This window comes from Castor canadensis, chromosome 6 (assembly GCF_047511655.1).
Source record: "Castor canadensis chromosome 6, mCasCan1.hap1v2, whole genome shotgun sequence".
NCBI classification, from domain to species: Eukaryota; Metazoa; Chordata; class Mammalia; order Rodentia; family Castoridae; genus Castor; species Castor canadensis.
The window spans coordinates 40120343-40136097 of NC_133391.1; the positions used below are offsets into that span (position 1 = coordinate 40120343).

The following is a 15755-nucleotide window of genomic DNA, read 5'->3' on the forward strand; positions in this document are numbered from 1 at the left end:
GCAGATCTGCGGGATGGTTCTCACCTGCTGCCTGCACCGGAGGCTCCAGCGACATTTTTATTAATGGCCAACCCTGTCCGCTTCTGACTGCCCATCCCCACATCCTGTCTGCCAGCCTGCAGAGTCAGCATCGGCCTGACTAGAACCATGGATTCCCCCTACACTGTGCTAAACGCACCAAGTGCCTGAGACCATGGCTCCCTCCCTTCCCACACAGGCAGGGACCCATGGCCCACCCCTCCATTTCTGCGCACTCACTGCCAGGGGTCTGGGCATGGAATGTTCCTGCCAGGAGTTAGCCAGAGCCCCTCACCAGGCATATGGCGCCAATGGACTACAGGAGGGCAAGAGCTGGGCTCTGTCCCCTTCCAGCACCTGCTCCTGGAAGGAAAGGCTGACAAGCCAGTCCCTCTGGGACTCCTGCATTAGCTCAGTGTAAGCAGCCCCCATCTGGTTCTCCTTTATGTGAGATGCATTGTGGTAGGCAAGGAGGGTCGGCTCTTCCCCCCATCCAAAACCTAGCTGGCCCCTTGAATCTGCTTCTCCCCAGCTGTCTCACCTGGAAAGCAGGGTCCTGCTGACTGCGTTTCATCCTGCAGGGCCCAGGATGGGGTGGGTAGCCAGAGGCTGATGGAGCCACCAGGCCAGGGAACAAAAAGGATTGACTGGCTCTAACAGCACATGCTGCGGTCCTGCCCCTCACCCACCAGCCTTCCTGGGAGAGATCCTGTGAGACCATAGCCCCAAGTCCCAGTCTCCAGTGACGTGCTTCCAGGGAATCTCCTGTTCCAAGGCCTGATTCTCAGGAGTGCCAGGTTTTTAAATGTTTCTGCATGTAAAAAGCCTCCCCAAGTGACCATATCACAGCCCTGTGAAATCAAAGTATGGAAAAGGGAAGCTCTGGGTAGAGGGGCCCCCTTTTCTGGGAGCCTGACCAGGTAGACACCACAGTGTTCCAAGAGGGACCACTGCCATCCTTCTCTGCCATCCCAAAGTGGACACTGTCTCTTGCTTTGGTTCTCTCTGCCTCTCTGAAAGAAACAGGGAACTTTTAGGAAGAATTTTCCCAAATGCTAAGGAAGAACAAAATGAAAATTCTAGAAAATATAACATCTTGAGTATATATCAACTCATAAACCACCAAGAGACCCCCTCTCCCCCAGTGACTCAGGTAGCTTATAACACAAGAACGCCACCCCTGGCTTCATCCCTCTTCCCCCATGTGAAGCAGTGACACCTTGTCATGGTGACAGTGATCACACCTTGCCTACCATCTGACCCAGTTACCAGACTGATGATCAGTCCAGGGGGAGGGTCCCCTTACACAAGGGGTAGCCTAAGAGCCCTGGCTGCTGTCACCGACACAGCCCTTACTGGTCCTGAAACTCCATTCTTATAGCAGAGAGAAGGAATCCCAGGTTCTGGGGCAGATAGCCTCTCTTCTCTGCGATTCTCTCATGGACTTCTTAGAGCCTGGGCTGGCTTATCTAGAAGGACTTGTGGTGGCCTCATGACTTCAGTAAAAAGACAAGCTCCCCCAGTCATCCCACACTGCACCGCAGCCAAGAGGAAATCAGTAAGGTGATTATCTTAACTGTCCTCCAACTTCCTGGGATTTGTGCAGATGGTTAAAGAATAACCGTGATTCCCCATGCTGATGGAGGGAGGATTGAGAAAGAGGGTGCTGGGCTGGAACCATGTTCTGCCTGTAAAGATGTCTGAGGGAGGTGGCAATGGGCAGGAAGATGCTGAGGCCTTGCCCATATGCTCTGGTGAGCTCCCTTAAGTCTCAGGGAGATGGGGATGGAGGTGATAGGCAGGCACCACTTGTGCCACTTTGTCACTGAGGCAAGCTAGGAGAACAGCCCAGAGCCTTTTGGAATGTGATCTTCATGTTCATGCCAACACCCTGTCCCAGGAGACAAGATAGATTAGAAAAGGGAGGCCAAGAATAGGGCAGGTTTTGCCTAGGAACAGAAAAAGGGTGGAGCCAAGGATGTGCTCTTTAGTGGGGTGTGCCCCTCCTGGGGATGGAGGTACAGATCCATGCCCGGGATGGTTCCTCCTGTCCATTTTTAGGGACAGGCACCTGCTCGGAGCTAGGCTGTCAGTTTTAGAGTTCCTTGGAGAGAGAGAAGGACATGCCTCTGGAACATCACCCAGTCCTGAGTGAGTTCAAGGCACACAGAGGTCCAGAGAGAAGTATCAAGGACTGGAACCTCATGCAGCTCCGGCCAGCACATCCTCACCCTGAGTGCACTAAGCACCCTCACTCAGATTATCCCAGGGGCAACACTGAGAGCAGGGCATGTCCCCAAGGCCCCGAATGACAAGAGGGTGGGGAGACAAGTGTTGGGAGAGGGACAATAATGAAACTTGGCCTTTGGTGAAGGGATAAAATGTTTGTGCCCATTTGTTTCTTTCTTCCTTTCTTCCCCAACAGTGTAACCCAATGCCAGGACCCCGTCAGGCACAGCTTTTGGGGGATGTTTACTGAGGACCTCCTATGTACTTAGAATGTATTAGTCTCCTTAAATACATTATCTTGTAGTCAACCCACCAAGAGATGCTGTTCCCCCATTCTGCAGATGAGGAAGCTAAGGTTCAGCCAAATTAGGAGACTTGCTAGTCAGTAGTGATGGCTGTTGTCAAGACTCCCAGCCAGGAGGACCCAGGAAATTGGGCTGAGAGCCCCATCTTCTCAGCATCCCACACTCAGCTCTGTGGTAAGCTGTCCAGCTGGCACTGGGGAGCAAAGTGTCCCGGTGGGCATTACAAAATAGTCTCAGCCTTACCCTCATTCCTAGGCTGGATGGAATATCCATTGTCACCAGCACCAGCCGCCATACTGATCACGGGTAGGACAGAAGCCTAGCGTATTTCAGGCTGAAAACCAGGCCTCCTGAGCAGAAAGGCTCAGGTAGTGGTGGAAGGCCGTAGCTCCTGAGAAGAGCCCAGCCCATGCTCAGGGGTCAACGCTGCCACCACAGTGAGAGCAGGGACCTGGTCCTCAGAGCTTCCATACAGGGGCATTAGCCCACGTGGAGAGCTCTGCCTAGGGCAGAGACTGCCTCTCCCAGCCCCATGCTGGGATCTGGAGAGACCCTCAGGTGTCTGGGCAGGGAAGGGCGCCCCAGGGTGTGATGCCCTTCAGGTGAGGCCCTTGCTGCCTTCTTGCCACCCCCCACCCCGGAATGAGCACCTGCTGTGTCTGGGCTCTGGATGGACAGAATGTGACTGCCATCCTGTGGAGTTCCCTCCATGCGCCACCACAGGGGTTCAGATTCAAAGGGCTCTGTGTCACACTCAGGGACAGGGTATGGTAGGTCAGTATGGTAAGCCCCCAGGATTCTCCTGCCTAAGAACCCACTTTGGGTTTACAACCTGCACCTCTGAGCCGTTCAGGGTTTTATGGTTGGGAAATGGAATTGATTCAGTTACATTCATCTCCAACTGCCCCTTCCAGCCTTGAAAATATTCCCTGTTCACTGCCATGTTGGGCTTGGGGAAGGAACGGCAGGAGAAGGGAGGGCAATTGGACTAGCAGAGGAGAAAGGCAGCTGGGTGCCGGTGGCTCTTGCCTGTAATCCTAGCTATTCAGGAGGCAGAGATCAGGAAGATCGTGGTTTGAAGACAGCCAAGGCAAATAGTAAGACCCTATCTTGAAAAAAACCCTTCACAAAAAAGGGCTGGTGGAGTGGCTGAAGGTATATAGGCCTTGAGTTCCAACTCGTACCACAAAAAAAAAAAAAAAAACCCACAGAGAAAGGCAGTCTTTTGTGTGGCCACAGGGTGGCGCTCACATCCACCAAGGAAGGTTGTGATGAAGTGTCTAAATCAATTCTTAAACTTGCTTTGTGCCTCTGAATTGCCTGCAGGGCTTTTCAGACAGCCCCGCAGTTTGCTGCATAGCCAATGCTACTGGCCCCCAACCACACTTTGAGAACCAACTGCTTTGGATCACACCAAAAGGGTGGGTCCATTCTTCAGCTGTTGTAATCTCTAGGGGTTAAAGACCACCAGTCTGCCTAGCCTGAGCTCCACTTGCAGCCGCCTGGGGCTTTTAAAACTGGGAGAGGGTAGGATGAAGCCAGCCACTGTGGGCAGATCACAGCCAGCCAGTTAGCCACGAAAGGGTCTCTCAGCTGCAAATTCCTTCAGCACTTGTCTATGACCTTGACTGGTAGACCAGGTGCCTGAGTCCCCTTCTTGGAGAGGCACTAGTTCAAACCCCAGCCCTCTCCCCACAACTTCTGTGTGCCCTGAGAGGGAGCTGCTGCATCAGGTCAGGGCTCTCATTTCCTGTTTTAGCACAGCACCAGGCCTCCTTGAGAGCACCCCCCCACCCCACTGTTAGTGCAGTCTTGACAGCCTCCCATCCTCCACCCAGCAAGTGTCATCAGTAATACTGAACAACCCAATGGTAGGAGGCCCTGTGAACTCCTGAAAGCAGCTGGCCCATGGATGTGGGTCATCACAATATTCTAGAAATGGAGACGTTGCCTTAACCTACTGCTTATAGCAAAGCTCTAATTGTATACGTGTCCTCTCCCTGGCTGATCTCAGTGTAAGCCTGCCTCTGCATGCCAGGAGACTCGATAATAAAGGATTTGCACCAGAGACTTCTGTTAATCTGGTTTTTGCTACTCTGCAAGGAGATCTCAGACCCTGGGTTCACCAGATGCATTGCACGCCACTGTGTTCGTCCTGGCTTCCCTGTTAGGACCCCACTGACCACAGTCACTTGGGTCCTGCTTACCCCACATTTGTCAGCTGTCATGTTTTTGTCTGCAAAGACCTGCTTGTGAGTGTCATTAGCTCCTGGCTCAAATGAAAGCCAGACTCAAACAAGTGCACCTGCCTTTAACCAGGTGGTGTGTTCTCATTTCCCATGAGGCCCTGGGGCCTCCTCCATTAATGAGGCTGCACTGTGGGCTTCCCTGCTGGGACTCCCTCCCTGCTTGTCAAACCAGATGCAGACCGTGGTGAGAGGTCATCAGTCAGGGTCCCCCTCTACCTAAGACACACCTTCTACTGCCACCTGGACCCTACCATCTCACTTCAGCATGTCTGACAGGGTCTCTCGCCTTCCACTAGCTCATTTGTCCTCATCTCCAAATGCACAGTTGGAGAGCTTTGTGTATCGGTGCAAACAGACCTGAATTTCTATGGAGGGCACCAGGCTGCCTGGAGCAGAGCTAAAAGGAAGTAAGTGCCTTGTCATTTCTGACATAAAAATTCATTCTCTTTAGTTCACTATTCTTTCTAGAAAATTTGCTTTCAGGTCTGGTGGGGAACCAGAGTACCTGAGTGAGCCAGGCTCAAGCGACCCCAAGTCAGAGGGACTGGGGGTAGGCTGAGGCCCAAGAGGCAGCTGGGGAGCCAAACCGTTCACCTTGTGCACTTGTTGGCCACTTGTGATGTAAGCAGATTGACCCACCTGAGGGATTCCTCAGGCGAGGACCCACCATGTAGGGTATCTGGGGCCTCTCTGGTCAAGGTTCAGTTGTTCCCAGAACAGCCTGCCATCTGCTACTACTTCCCAACAGGTACCAATGCCTCATGGCGGCCCTGGGGACTGGGATATCACTCCTGGGGACCCTGGTTCCCACTCCCTTCCCACAAAAACCAGGCAGAGGCCCTTTCCTTCAAACCAGATACACAGGAAGTTCCTTAATGCCTGTTCTTCCATTTCCTCTCTAGTTGAAATCCTGACTGGCATTGATGTGAGAGGAGGGAAGGGGCACTGCTGGGCACAGGGGGCAAGAGGGGATGCCTGAGTCTCACCTGTCCATCAGCCAGATACAAATGATGTTACTGCACTAGGGACCCAAACAAAGCCAGCTGTCAACAGCGTTAATGTCCCCATGATGGGGATGATAACCAACTTCCACTGGTTTTATTTATTTATTTAGGCAGTACTGGGGCTTGAACTCAGTGCTTCATGCTTGCTAGGCTGGTACACTGCCACTTGAACCACTCCACCAATCCTTCCGTTGTTTTGTTTTGGTTTTGGTTTTGGTTTTGGCAGTGCTGGGATTGAACCCAGAGCCTCACTAAGCAAGGGATCTACCACTTGTCTACATCCCAGCCCTCCACTGGACTTTAAAAGTATTGAGACTTGGGGGTGTATCTCAAATGGTAGAGTATTTACCTAGCAAGTGTGAGGCCCTGGGTTCCATCCCTGGTACTGCAAAAATAATAAACAAACAAATAAAATATTGAAAGTAGCTCATGAATGCCTGGTTCTACTATAGAGACCCCTGAGTTGGGGACCAGAGCTCAAATTCAGCATGTTCTCCCTGTGTGGACAAGTGGCATAAGATTCAATAAGAAAGCTGAATCTTTTCAAGTAGGGCTCTTGCTAAAGAAAAGAAATATCGTGCGGCTATTTTGGGATTCTGGGAATTCAGTGGAGAAAGTTAGAGTGGAACTATGACAAAGGTCACTAGGTTAAAGAACATAGACCGAAGCTTACGTTGACCACCCATTGGAGGGGCTAAGTTCCAGAACTCTGTAACCACAAGAAAATATCTGACCAGGCGTTAACCACAAGACCCAGCCACAGATCACTGTGTGGCCTTCCTCTGCCAGTTCACCTCTTGCCTCTAGGTGTCGAGGACCACGAAGGGAAACTGGTCAGTGCCCCAGGTTTGGTCCAGTAGTTTCTTAGCTCTCTGTTGGTCTCTAGGTCACAAAGGGAAAGTTCCAGGTGGGTAGTTTCAAGTAGGAGAGCCTAGCTCAGGAACGCCTGTGGACTGTTATGTTTTTTGTTAGCTTACAGGAGACGATGGCCCAGATCGTGGCTGTCAGTAAACTCAGCAAAACCCAGATGGCTAAATCAATAGCCTCCTAATCTTGCTGAATGCTTAAGAAGGGACTGTCGCAATGCCAATACTTTTGGGTCCAAACGCCATTTACTTAATGTGGCTTCCCTCTTGCTTCTGCAAGTGTTATAGAACACTGCTACTGAACCGGCCTAGGGAGAGCTGAGGCCTGGAGAAACTTGTCCACCAAGCTCTGTTTGGCAGCTCACCCCCGTTCCCAAGTCACTGTCCTGTGTCCCCGGCTTTCAGGCAGTGTCTTCCTTGGGGTCCTGCCTTTAGTTTGGGGGTCCAGATTCTACCAATTTCTTGCCAAGCACAGGCACTGGTTGTGGAACACACTGGATGCCTTGACATACACTTTTATTTCATCTTCAGCAAATCTGGAAAATGGGCATTATCTTCACTTTGCAGATGACAAAACCAAGTCAAGTTCAATGACTAGCCAAGGTTCCCATGGACACCAAAAGCAAAGTAGGAAGAGGATCTATGTCTTCCAACTCCCAAACCAGTATTCTTCTCCCACAATGGCATATTTCTAAAGGTGGAGTTCAGGTGTGCAAGGAGCCAAGAAGTGCTTGGGTCAGGAGGAATGTGAATAATGTAGTGACAGCATTCTGCAAGCTGTGAAACTCAGTAACATAGAAAGAGATTTAATTATGCCAGGCTGGTCTCTGCCCCCTCCTGCACACAAGCACCAAAGCCAGACAATACAGTCATCCATCCTCTTGGTGCGATCAGTCACCTACCTGTTATGGTGAGAGTTCCTGCTGGGTGAATGGCAAGGATTATTGCCTTCTCCCTACAGTGCGTCTCACCAGGCCCCATGGTTGGTTGGTTCTCCTACAGATCTCTCAGCTCCTTCTCGCTGCTGCTTTGCTGTGACTCTGTTATTCTCATCCTGTCCCTCTGACCACTCTCCACCCTGCAGCCAGCCATCTTCCTAAAGGATGGAGCTGAGTGGATCACACTTGGGCTTAAATTCTTCCTGTGGCTGCTATCACTCTAAGCTTGGAGTTCACACTAAGCTTGGACCTGGTTCACAGGGTGGGTTCTGGTAGGGCTCCCCTTTCACCCTCTGTGCCACCCACCCCTGTGACATACCTTCTTGTGCTCCTGGCCAGAATAACTTCACCTTCACGTACCCTCAAAGGTACTTCCTCTGGAGGGCCATCCACCTGGGCAAGCTGGGGTCAGTGCCCGACCTGCATGGCCACCCAGAACCCTGAGACTATCACTACCAGCTTTAAACTACAATCACGTCCTCTCCTGTGATCCCTTCTAGATTGCTGGCCCTGTGGGTGCAGGGGTTGGGACTGTGTCGTGCGCCCATGTAGAGGTGCTGAGTGGGAGCTGGTATCCACCAGGTCCAAGAGTGACTGGACAGCTTGTCTGGGCTGGCACCACTCTGGCCATCCTGAGGGACAACAGAATTTGATGTGTGCTGAGCCAGTTCGGCAGCTGCCCGAGCCATCCTTTCTCACTTGCTTTCACTGAGCACTGACAGGAGGCAGTTCTCCTCCTGGAGCAACAGAGGGGCCCCCAGAGTCATCTCAGCCACTCCTTCCCGTGGACAGAAGAGCCCAGAACCCACCCCAGAAGACCACTGAGAAAACAGAGCCCCACCCCTTCTGCCCAGCCAGAGCCCTGCCTGCTCCTCCTCGGCTCACCTGGCTGGGGCCTGGAGCTAAGAGTGGCTTGGTGTGTCTCACTGCCCTATGAGCCACCAGCCACAGCACACTGACCCCCAGGCATTCCAGCAGATGTGGCCACATCCTGGGGAGCAGGAGCAGGAGCAAGAACAGACAGCAACAGTGGTTTTCACCCCAATTCCTCTGACTCGGTCCTCAGCAAATGATAGTGGGCTGCCTGCCCCAGCCATGACCAGCTCCTGGCCTGACAGCCAGTCTCCTTCAGTAAACCTCCTGGGTAAGTGCTCAGGAACCCCACTCCAGCTAGACCTTTGAGAGTCATGGAGATTTGGGATAGAGTCTCTGTAGGCTTTAGGATACCACAGCTACAGGGCCAGACCACAAAGGTTGATGGTTTAGGACAATTCTGTGTCCCCCTGGCCACTCCCTTAAGCAAACCAGAGCTCCATACTTTGGAGGAGTTTGGAGCTACCCCACCTCCAAATGCCTTCCAACCCATGTGCACATTCATTCCTCCTCCCTGCCTCCACCCTGGGCTGCTCTAATCTGTAACCTGTCACCATGACTATGACAGCCAAGAAGAACCCCTAAGCCAGAACCCAACGGAGGCAGCAGGAGACACACATACACAGGCAAGTGGCAAGGCCAGCAGTCCTTCCTGGCCATATGGTATGTTTCACCCTCTCTTACAACCATCCTCATAGGACTGTTTTCAGGGCTTTTTTGTTTTGTTTTTTGTGGTGTTGGGGTTTGAACTCAGGGCCTCATGCTTGGTAGGCAAGCACTTCACCATTTGAGTCACTCCGCCAGCCCTTTTTGGTTGGTTATTTTTCAAAATAGGGTCTCGTGAACTATTTGCTCAGGCTGGCTTTGAGCCTCAATCCTCCTGATCTCTGCCTCCTGAGTAGACAGGATCATAGGTGTGAGCCACCTCCCAGGTGTGGGGGTGCAATAACTTCTTATGTAGAGAGCCCAGGTCACTGGAACTGACCCCTAACCAAGCCTGTGTCAGGTCACCAGAAAAGGAGGGGACTAATAAGATTCCTTGGGTCCCCAAGGAGGTGACTGAGCCCTTCCTCACCCCAGCAGATCTGAAACCTGGGCCCTGGAGATGACGTCCCCCCACTATAGGGTTGTTCGACCCCCTGTGTGTCCCTCACACCCCACGCGAACTCTCACATTTGTAGCTAGGGAACAGAACACCACAGAGACAGCCTTCTTGTGCTTTTGACACATTATCAGTTTTTATTTAAAAACATGCTAAAAACATGGTGTTCAATAAAGCCAGGTCTGGGATGAAGGAAACGCACAGAACATTGCAAGCAGAAAGTGCATTTGAAACCAACAAGCGTGTGCTTGGCTCTCCGGGCTGGCTGGGAGCTTTCCTCCTCAGAGCACTCACTCCAGTGGGGAGGCTAGGGCCCACCCTGCACACTGCCTCAAGGCGGCAGAGGGAAGTGGGAGAAAAGGAACTCAAGGGGCCGCCAGACTGAGGGGCCAGAATGGACCTCGAGCACTTGACATCCAGCTGCAGCCCTGTGCTAGGCCCCTGCAAGTTAGCACCTCCACCAGAGGGTGGGCAGGGGGCTGGAAAAGACAATCACTTCCATTCACCTGGACAGCTCCATGGCCACCCAAGGCCTGAAGGCATGCCCACCTCATTCCATGTCAAATCAGGACAGGTGCAAAGGAGTCTGGATGTGGTCAGCAGCTCTCCCAGGGTGAGGGCCAAGATGCAGGCACAGGCTGGCAGGGAGACAAGTGGCACTGTGTGCTCCAGCTTGGGGGCACAGGGTGTAGGGGACCTGGCACCTTAATACCTGCTGCCAGTCACCTGAGGGTGGTGCTCGGCCCCTCTACCAGATGGCTGTGAGATAGGCGTTCTGCTGAAGTGGCCTGCAAACCCCAAGGGACCTCCAGAGTGAGTCTGCAAATTGCTTGTATCAGAACCAACGGGACTCACTCTAGCTTTGGCAAAGGAGGCCAAGGGTGAGGGAATTCACCCAGGAGCAACTGAAGACCTGAGCTCCCTCCCCCTGCATCATGCAGGATGAGCAAGGGGCTCAGGAAAACACCCACCCTGTACAGGGAGACTTCTGCCAGTGACCAAGTAGCCACACACAGGTGAGTCAAAGTAGCTTGGGACCTGTGGGCTAGGCTCCGTGGACAGACGGATGAGGCAGGGCTTGCAGGGGTGGGACTGCGGTGCAGGCTCAGGGCCACACCGCCCCGAAGCACTCCAGAAATAGAGGGTGGCCAGGGAGGCTGGACACCCCCCGATGCACTAGGCTTTTGCTGTCCATATTAACAAAAATTAAAAATTGCATTGATAGGCATAAACAAACCCACCCCACCCCACCCACAGCAAAACTCATTGTGCACCAGGTCTCACCTTGTGACTCCAACACTTGTTTGCTGAGTGTTTCTCTGAAGTCATGGGTATGCCCTGCACTCTACATTTTGGGGTTTCCAGAGAGGTGGCTATTGCTCCTTACCAGGAAGATGGGCCAGAGGAATACAGGGGAGGGTAATTTTGCACAAATGTTCTTGCCCCGTCTTCCCCCAGAACCTGCCTTCCCAGTGTTCCCCATCAGCACCACACTCCCATCTCTGAGAACCAGCCTGGGCTCTGTCCAACTTGCTGAGACCATCCGACTCTTAATCCCCAACCCTCAAACCCAAGACCTGAACACCAAAAGCTCCGTGCTCCTGGTCCTTGAAGAATACCTACTTAAGGCGGATGGTAGAGCTACTAGCTGGCTGGAGGCCCTCTCTAAGCACTCACATGAGTGCTTCCCCACCCGAAGAAAGGGAAGATGTGAGCGGCAGGTTGGTGGAGATTGAAGGCCGGTCCCACTGGGGGATCAAGGTAAGGGATGAACAGGGTGGGGAAGCCAGTCACCCGCACGAATTCCCATGCAGTAGAGTGTACCGAGCCCTAGCTGGCCAGCGGGTGACCTTTTCAAGCCCAGTCTCCTGGTCTTTAGCTTCACCTTTTATTGCAAAGCAGCAGGTGATCGTCAGTTTCAGTGTCCTGCTCCCACTGAAACCCCACCTGCTTGTCTGTCTCACACACCCAGCTCTGGGCACCCTAGACATACTACTGTGGCCAGATGAGCCTAGCGTCCTGTCTTTTCTGTTTCTTGTCTCCTTGGGATCATGCAGAATGTGATGGCCACAACACTACTGACAGCAATGCACCTCAGGAAGGAGGGAGGCTCAGGACCCACGTGGCCCTTTCTCTACCTCCCAGTGGGGCAGGGAGCGGCTGTGGGTGCCTGTTCCAACCTCACCTCCTGATGGTCTTGGGTCCTCTGCCACCCTCTGAGCAGTGAACATGAGTGCTTCCCCTCCCAAAGCAAGGAAAGATGAGAGCAGTGTGAACCAGAGATGTGTGAGTCTGTAGTAGGAATGTGTGAGAGTAACCAAGACATGGGATGCGCCTGGGGCGGCCAGAAGCCACCGCCCACAGAGGAGGGAAAAACACCAACTGCTCATGGGTAAAAAGTGCAAGGACCCTGCCAGCATAGCCGTGTTCCCAGGAAAGTGCTTCTCCAGCCCCACCCCGACCCGAGGACCCCCTCAATGCCGTGGACTCCCTGGCTTGGGCAGCAACACCATCATCCCTGTTCGGGATGCTCTGCCACACTGGCATCAGGCTTCTCCATTCCACTTGTCTCTTCCTGCCCCTATCTGCTAATACCAAGCCTGGCAGGTCCCCACATCCCAACCATGCCTCCTCCCTCTCAGGGTGTCTGGGGAAAGGCCTGGCGCGTCTCACTCTATAGCCTCAAAATTGTCACAAGATGGTATGTCCTCATGCAAACTGGTAGATGTCTTCTCTCCCCACCCATCCCTACCCACAGGAAAAGGAAACTCAAACCATTAAGGAGATCAACACAGTAAAAAGTTATAAATCAGAGCTAACCCTAAACTTATCTGAGAGATAATATTCCTGAATAACCATAATCTGAGTAAAATAAAATAAAAAAGTTACACTGTAAGGTATAAAAAGCCTGGGCAGGATGCTCCAGGGGCCTTGCCTGGCGGTGGTCAGATGGCACCCTGGCTGGCTCTCCAGCTGGGTGCCATGGACGGCAGTGGCTTCCATGGGCAGTCTCTCCGCCCCACATGGGGACAAATGTCAGCGTGAGAAAGGGCAGGGGCAGAAGCCCAGAAATGTGGGGCTTCTTCCTCAGTGCCCCACCCACCCTGGTGTCTTTGGCAAATATGCAGATGCAGAAATCCAGGCGCCTGTGTCCAGCAGTCTCTGCATGCTGCCTCCCCGCTGTGCTTTCACCCTTCACAAGGTCTGAGGTTGAGGTGGGCAGGCAGGGAAGGGTGGGCTGGGAGGTGGGGCAGGTGACAGCTGGAGACACAAAGCTTAGCTCCTCTTCCCTCGCACGCACAGTGTCCAGGTGGGGCCGAGCACATGCCAGCCACTCAGGCATCGTATTTCTTGCCTGTCCGGTGGATATGCTGGAACAGGGTCATGGAGAAGGCCATGCCCAAGATCTGAAAGACAAGAGGTGTCCTTAAATGGATGGCCTGGCGGCCCGGTGTCAGGCCTCAGCCTCGCAAGTGTTGGGAACATCCTAGGGCACCCTGTGGAAGTTGGCAAGACTTGAGTGTGCTGGGAAAATGCTATGGAAAAGAAAGTGAGCCCCGGAGGTTACCCTGGTGACCCAGCCCAGAGCCACATGCAGATGATGAGAGCTCAGCCCTTCATTACTGTGTGCAGAATGAATACCCCAGGTCCCCTCTGAGGCTTGCTGACATTTCAGAGGCCTGGTATAAGAGCAGAGAGCACACAGGACCCGACTCTGAATGGAAGCCAAGAGGAGCCAAGGGGGAAGAGGGAAGACAGAGGTGCAGTGGGTCATTAAAACTCATGCTGAGGCCTGGGTGCTGTGGCTCATGCCTGTAATCCCAGCTACTCAGGAGGTGGTGGGAGGAGGATCGAGGTTGAGGCCAACCCAGGCAAAAATGCGAGACGCTATCTGAAAAATAACTTGAAGTGGTAGAGCACCTGCGTAGCAAGTATGAGGCCCTGAGTTCAGAAAAACAAAACAAAAAGCCCAAGACCTTACGCTGAGATAGTTCAGTCTGGTTCTAGAACACATGCAATGTGTTTGGACATGTGCTTTGGACAATATTAAATCTTGTTTGTATCCCTCAACCTGAATCCTGAAAAGGGGTGGTGGCCCAGAGGTGCAAGAGGCCAAGGAAGCCAGCTATGGCTTCAGAGTCACCATGAAGTGCCACATGCTCAAGCTGTAAATGCCTAGAGTGCCTTCTCCGGCTCTCGTGGATACAGATCTGCACAGCAGAGGAGACCATGTTGGGTGATGCCGGGTCCAGCACCGTAGTACAGGGTCCTCCTCAGCACTCCACCTTGCTCAGCTGCTCGCAACGATCTCACAGCAGAGCTCTCTGGAGTGACAGCAGCTCCACTGCGAGGCTTGAAAGCTCTGGGCTGAGCCTCAGACCCTCTACGTGTGCCTGCGTGTCTCCTTGCCCTCCCCGCGGCTTCCCGTGGGGAGCGAGGCTCCTCAGGACGCCCCTTACCTGCATGATCACAATGCACATCCCCACTGTGCCGAGCACATGCTTGTTGTCGTCAAACCACATCTTCACCTTTTCATAGCAGCCCTGGGAATGGACCGCAAGTTAAGGTTCCAGTATGATGGTGAACTCCCTCTAGCCCAGCTCCACCTCAGCCCCACCAGCCCATCCTTGCTCTTACCACCTGTCCTGCTCCTCCTCCCCACCTGCAAGGCCAGGCTGCACAGCCTCAGCCCCTTCAACCCCCACCCTCTGACTCTCCTAGTTGTGGAGCCCATGTGTTCATACAACCATCCCACCCCCTCCTGCCTTGTGGCTTAAACCTGCATCCCTTCCCCCACCCCACATTGCACCAATTCCTGCATGCTGTGCCCACCCTCCCTGACCGGCCAATTCAGCGGCCAGAGGCATCAGCATCCAGCCTCACCGTTCTCCACAAGGGGGTGGTGGTGTTGCGCCCACAGCCCTGAGAGTTCTCCATGCAACAGCGGTCAGGAACCGTGTTCTCCCCCAGCACTGGGAACCAGTCTGTGTAGTCGGTGACCCCACAGCATCGCATCTGCCACATAGGATGGAAAGGGACAGTGAGACATGTCACATGGTGGTGAGACATGCCATGGCTGTCCCCATCCTCCCGGGCCTTCTGCCCAGGCCAACCCCAGCCCCACAAGAGCAGCCACTGCAGAGTTCAGGGGACAAAGGGCCTTCTACTGGTCTCTTCTTTGGGCTGCAGCCAGCCCCGTCTCCTTTCTAGAGACCAGCGGGAGGGGAAAGGGCGACTCAGTGCCCCTCAGCTAGACCTCAGGCACCACAGGATAGCCCGGTTCTCTGTTCAGAGGGGAGGTGCTGGTGGCTCTTTACCTTGTGGTGTGGACTGTCCCAAGCTGGCTCCCAGCCAACCTGCCTGCCAGCCCCTCCCCAGGGCTTAGTGTGGGGTGTCTGGGAGCTCTGACCTATTTCCTCTGAGAATCAGAGCTTTGTCACTTGAGCTGAGCTTTGCTGAGATAAACCCTCTCTCTCATCCCTCAGCTCAGCTGCTTGCCATAGCTCCTTCAGCCTGGCCACTCCTCTGAGTTCTAAGTCCTCCTGAGCTCACTGCCTTGATTCTCTCCAGCTGTATTCCATAGTATTATATCAGACCCATCGGTGCAAGCAAATGCCCTGGTGGGCTGATCCCCCTAGCCACCTCACTCCTGGCTAAAATCCAGACAGCACAGGTGTCCATAGGAGCCCTGGCTTCCCACCTGCCTCACACAGAGCCCCGAACCTCACCTCGGCCTGGATGATGTTCCAGGCATTCTTGAGCCCCACGTTGTTCTCAGTGTTGTACAGCAGCAGCCCTTCCTTCAGGTCCTGCTTGGCATTCTCATTCACCTGGGGTCAGGGGACACCGCCACAGGTTGGCTGAGACCAGGCTCCAGCTCCTCTCCCCAACCAGACAGGGGAGGGTCAGAGATGGGGGTAGCAGCAGCTAGTATTGGGGCTCTGCTGACCCAAAGGGTCCTGGTCCTCAGGGACCACTTCTCCCCTGGCCTGGAAAGGACCCTGGCTTGTCCTGGTCCAAGCCCGAGGCTATGGCATCCCATATCTGGCTCCCTGGCTCAAGGCTTACCTTGTCCATGTAGACAAAGAAGAGGATGAGCAAGATCAACTCTGCCAGGAGGATGGTCAACAGGACGATGAAAAACTGGGAAGGAAAGGTCCAGATATGGGC

General features: G+C 53.6%; 2 protein-coding genes across 6 annotated transcripts in view; one reads left to right on the forward strand and one right to left on the reverse strand.

Moving 5' to 3' along the window:
- Nucleotides 1-15755, forward strand: part of Tspan11 (tetraspanin 11) — a 96418-nt gene that overhangs the window by 68499 nt on the left and 12164 nt on the right. For 2 of the 3 annotated variants that reach the window (XM_074076269.1, XM_074076271.1), the window contains one exon: nucleotides 5-4620. The exons of the other annotated variant lie outside the window; for it this stretch is intronic. Coding sequence is in view for 1 of the 2 variants with exons in the window: in XM_074076271.1 (XP_073932372.1) it covers nucleotides 5-64 (60 nt within the window). In the remaining variant the exon portion in view is untranslated. Of the gene's footprint in view, nucleotides 1-4; nucleotides 4621-15755 lie in introns of those variants that run through there. 3 annotated transcript variants of the gene reach the window in all.
- Tspan9 (tetraspanin 9) overlaps nucleotides 9693-15755 on the reverse strand; it is a 184200-nt gene continuing 178137 nt past the window's right edge. For all 3 annotated transcript variants that reach the window (XM_074076266.1, XM_074076267.1, XM_020184176.2), the window contains 5 exons: nucleotides 15654-15728; nucleotides 15314-15415; nucleotides 14469-14600; nucleotides 14045-14128; nucleotides 9693-12991 (listed from right to left, as the gene is read on the reverse strand). In XM_074076266.1, the coding sequence (XP_073932367.1) occupies nucleotides 12920-12991; nucleotides 14045-14128; nucleotides 14469-14600; nucleotides 15314-15415; nucleotides 15654-15728 (465 nt within the window). In that variant the 3' untranslated portion in view covers nucleotides 9693-12919. The remainder of the gene's footprint in view (nucleotides 12992-14044; nucleotides 14129-14468; nucleotides 14601-15313; nucleotides 15416-15653; nucleotides 15729-15755) is intronic.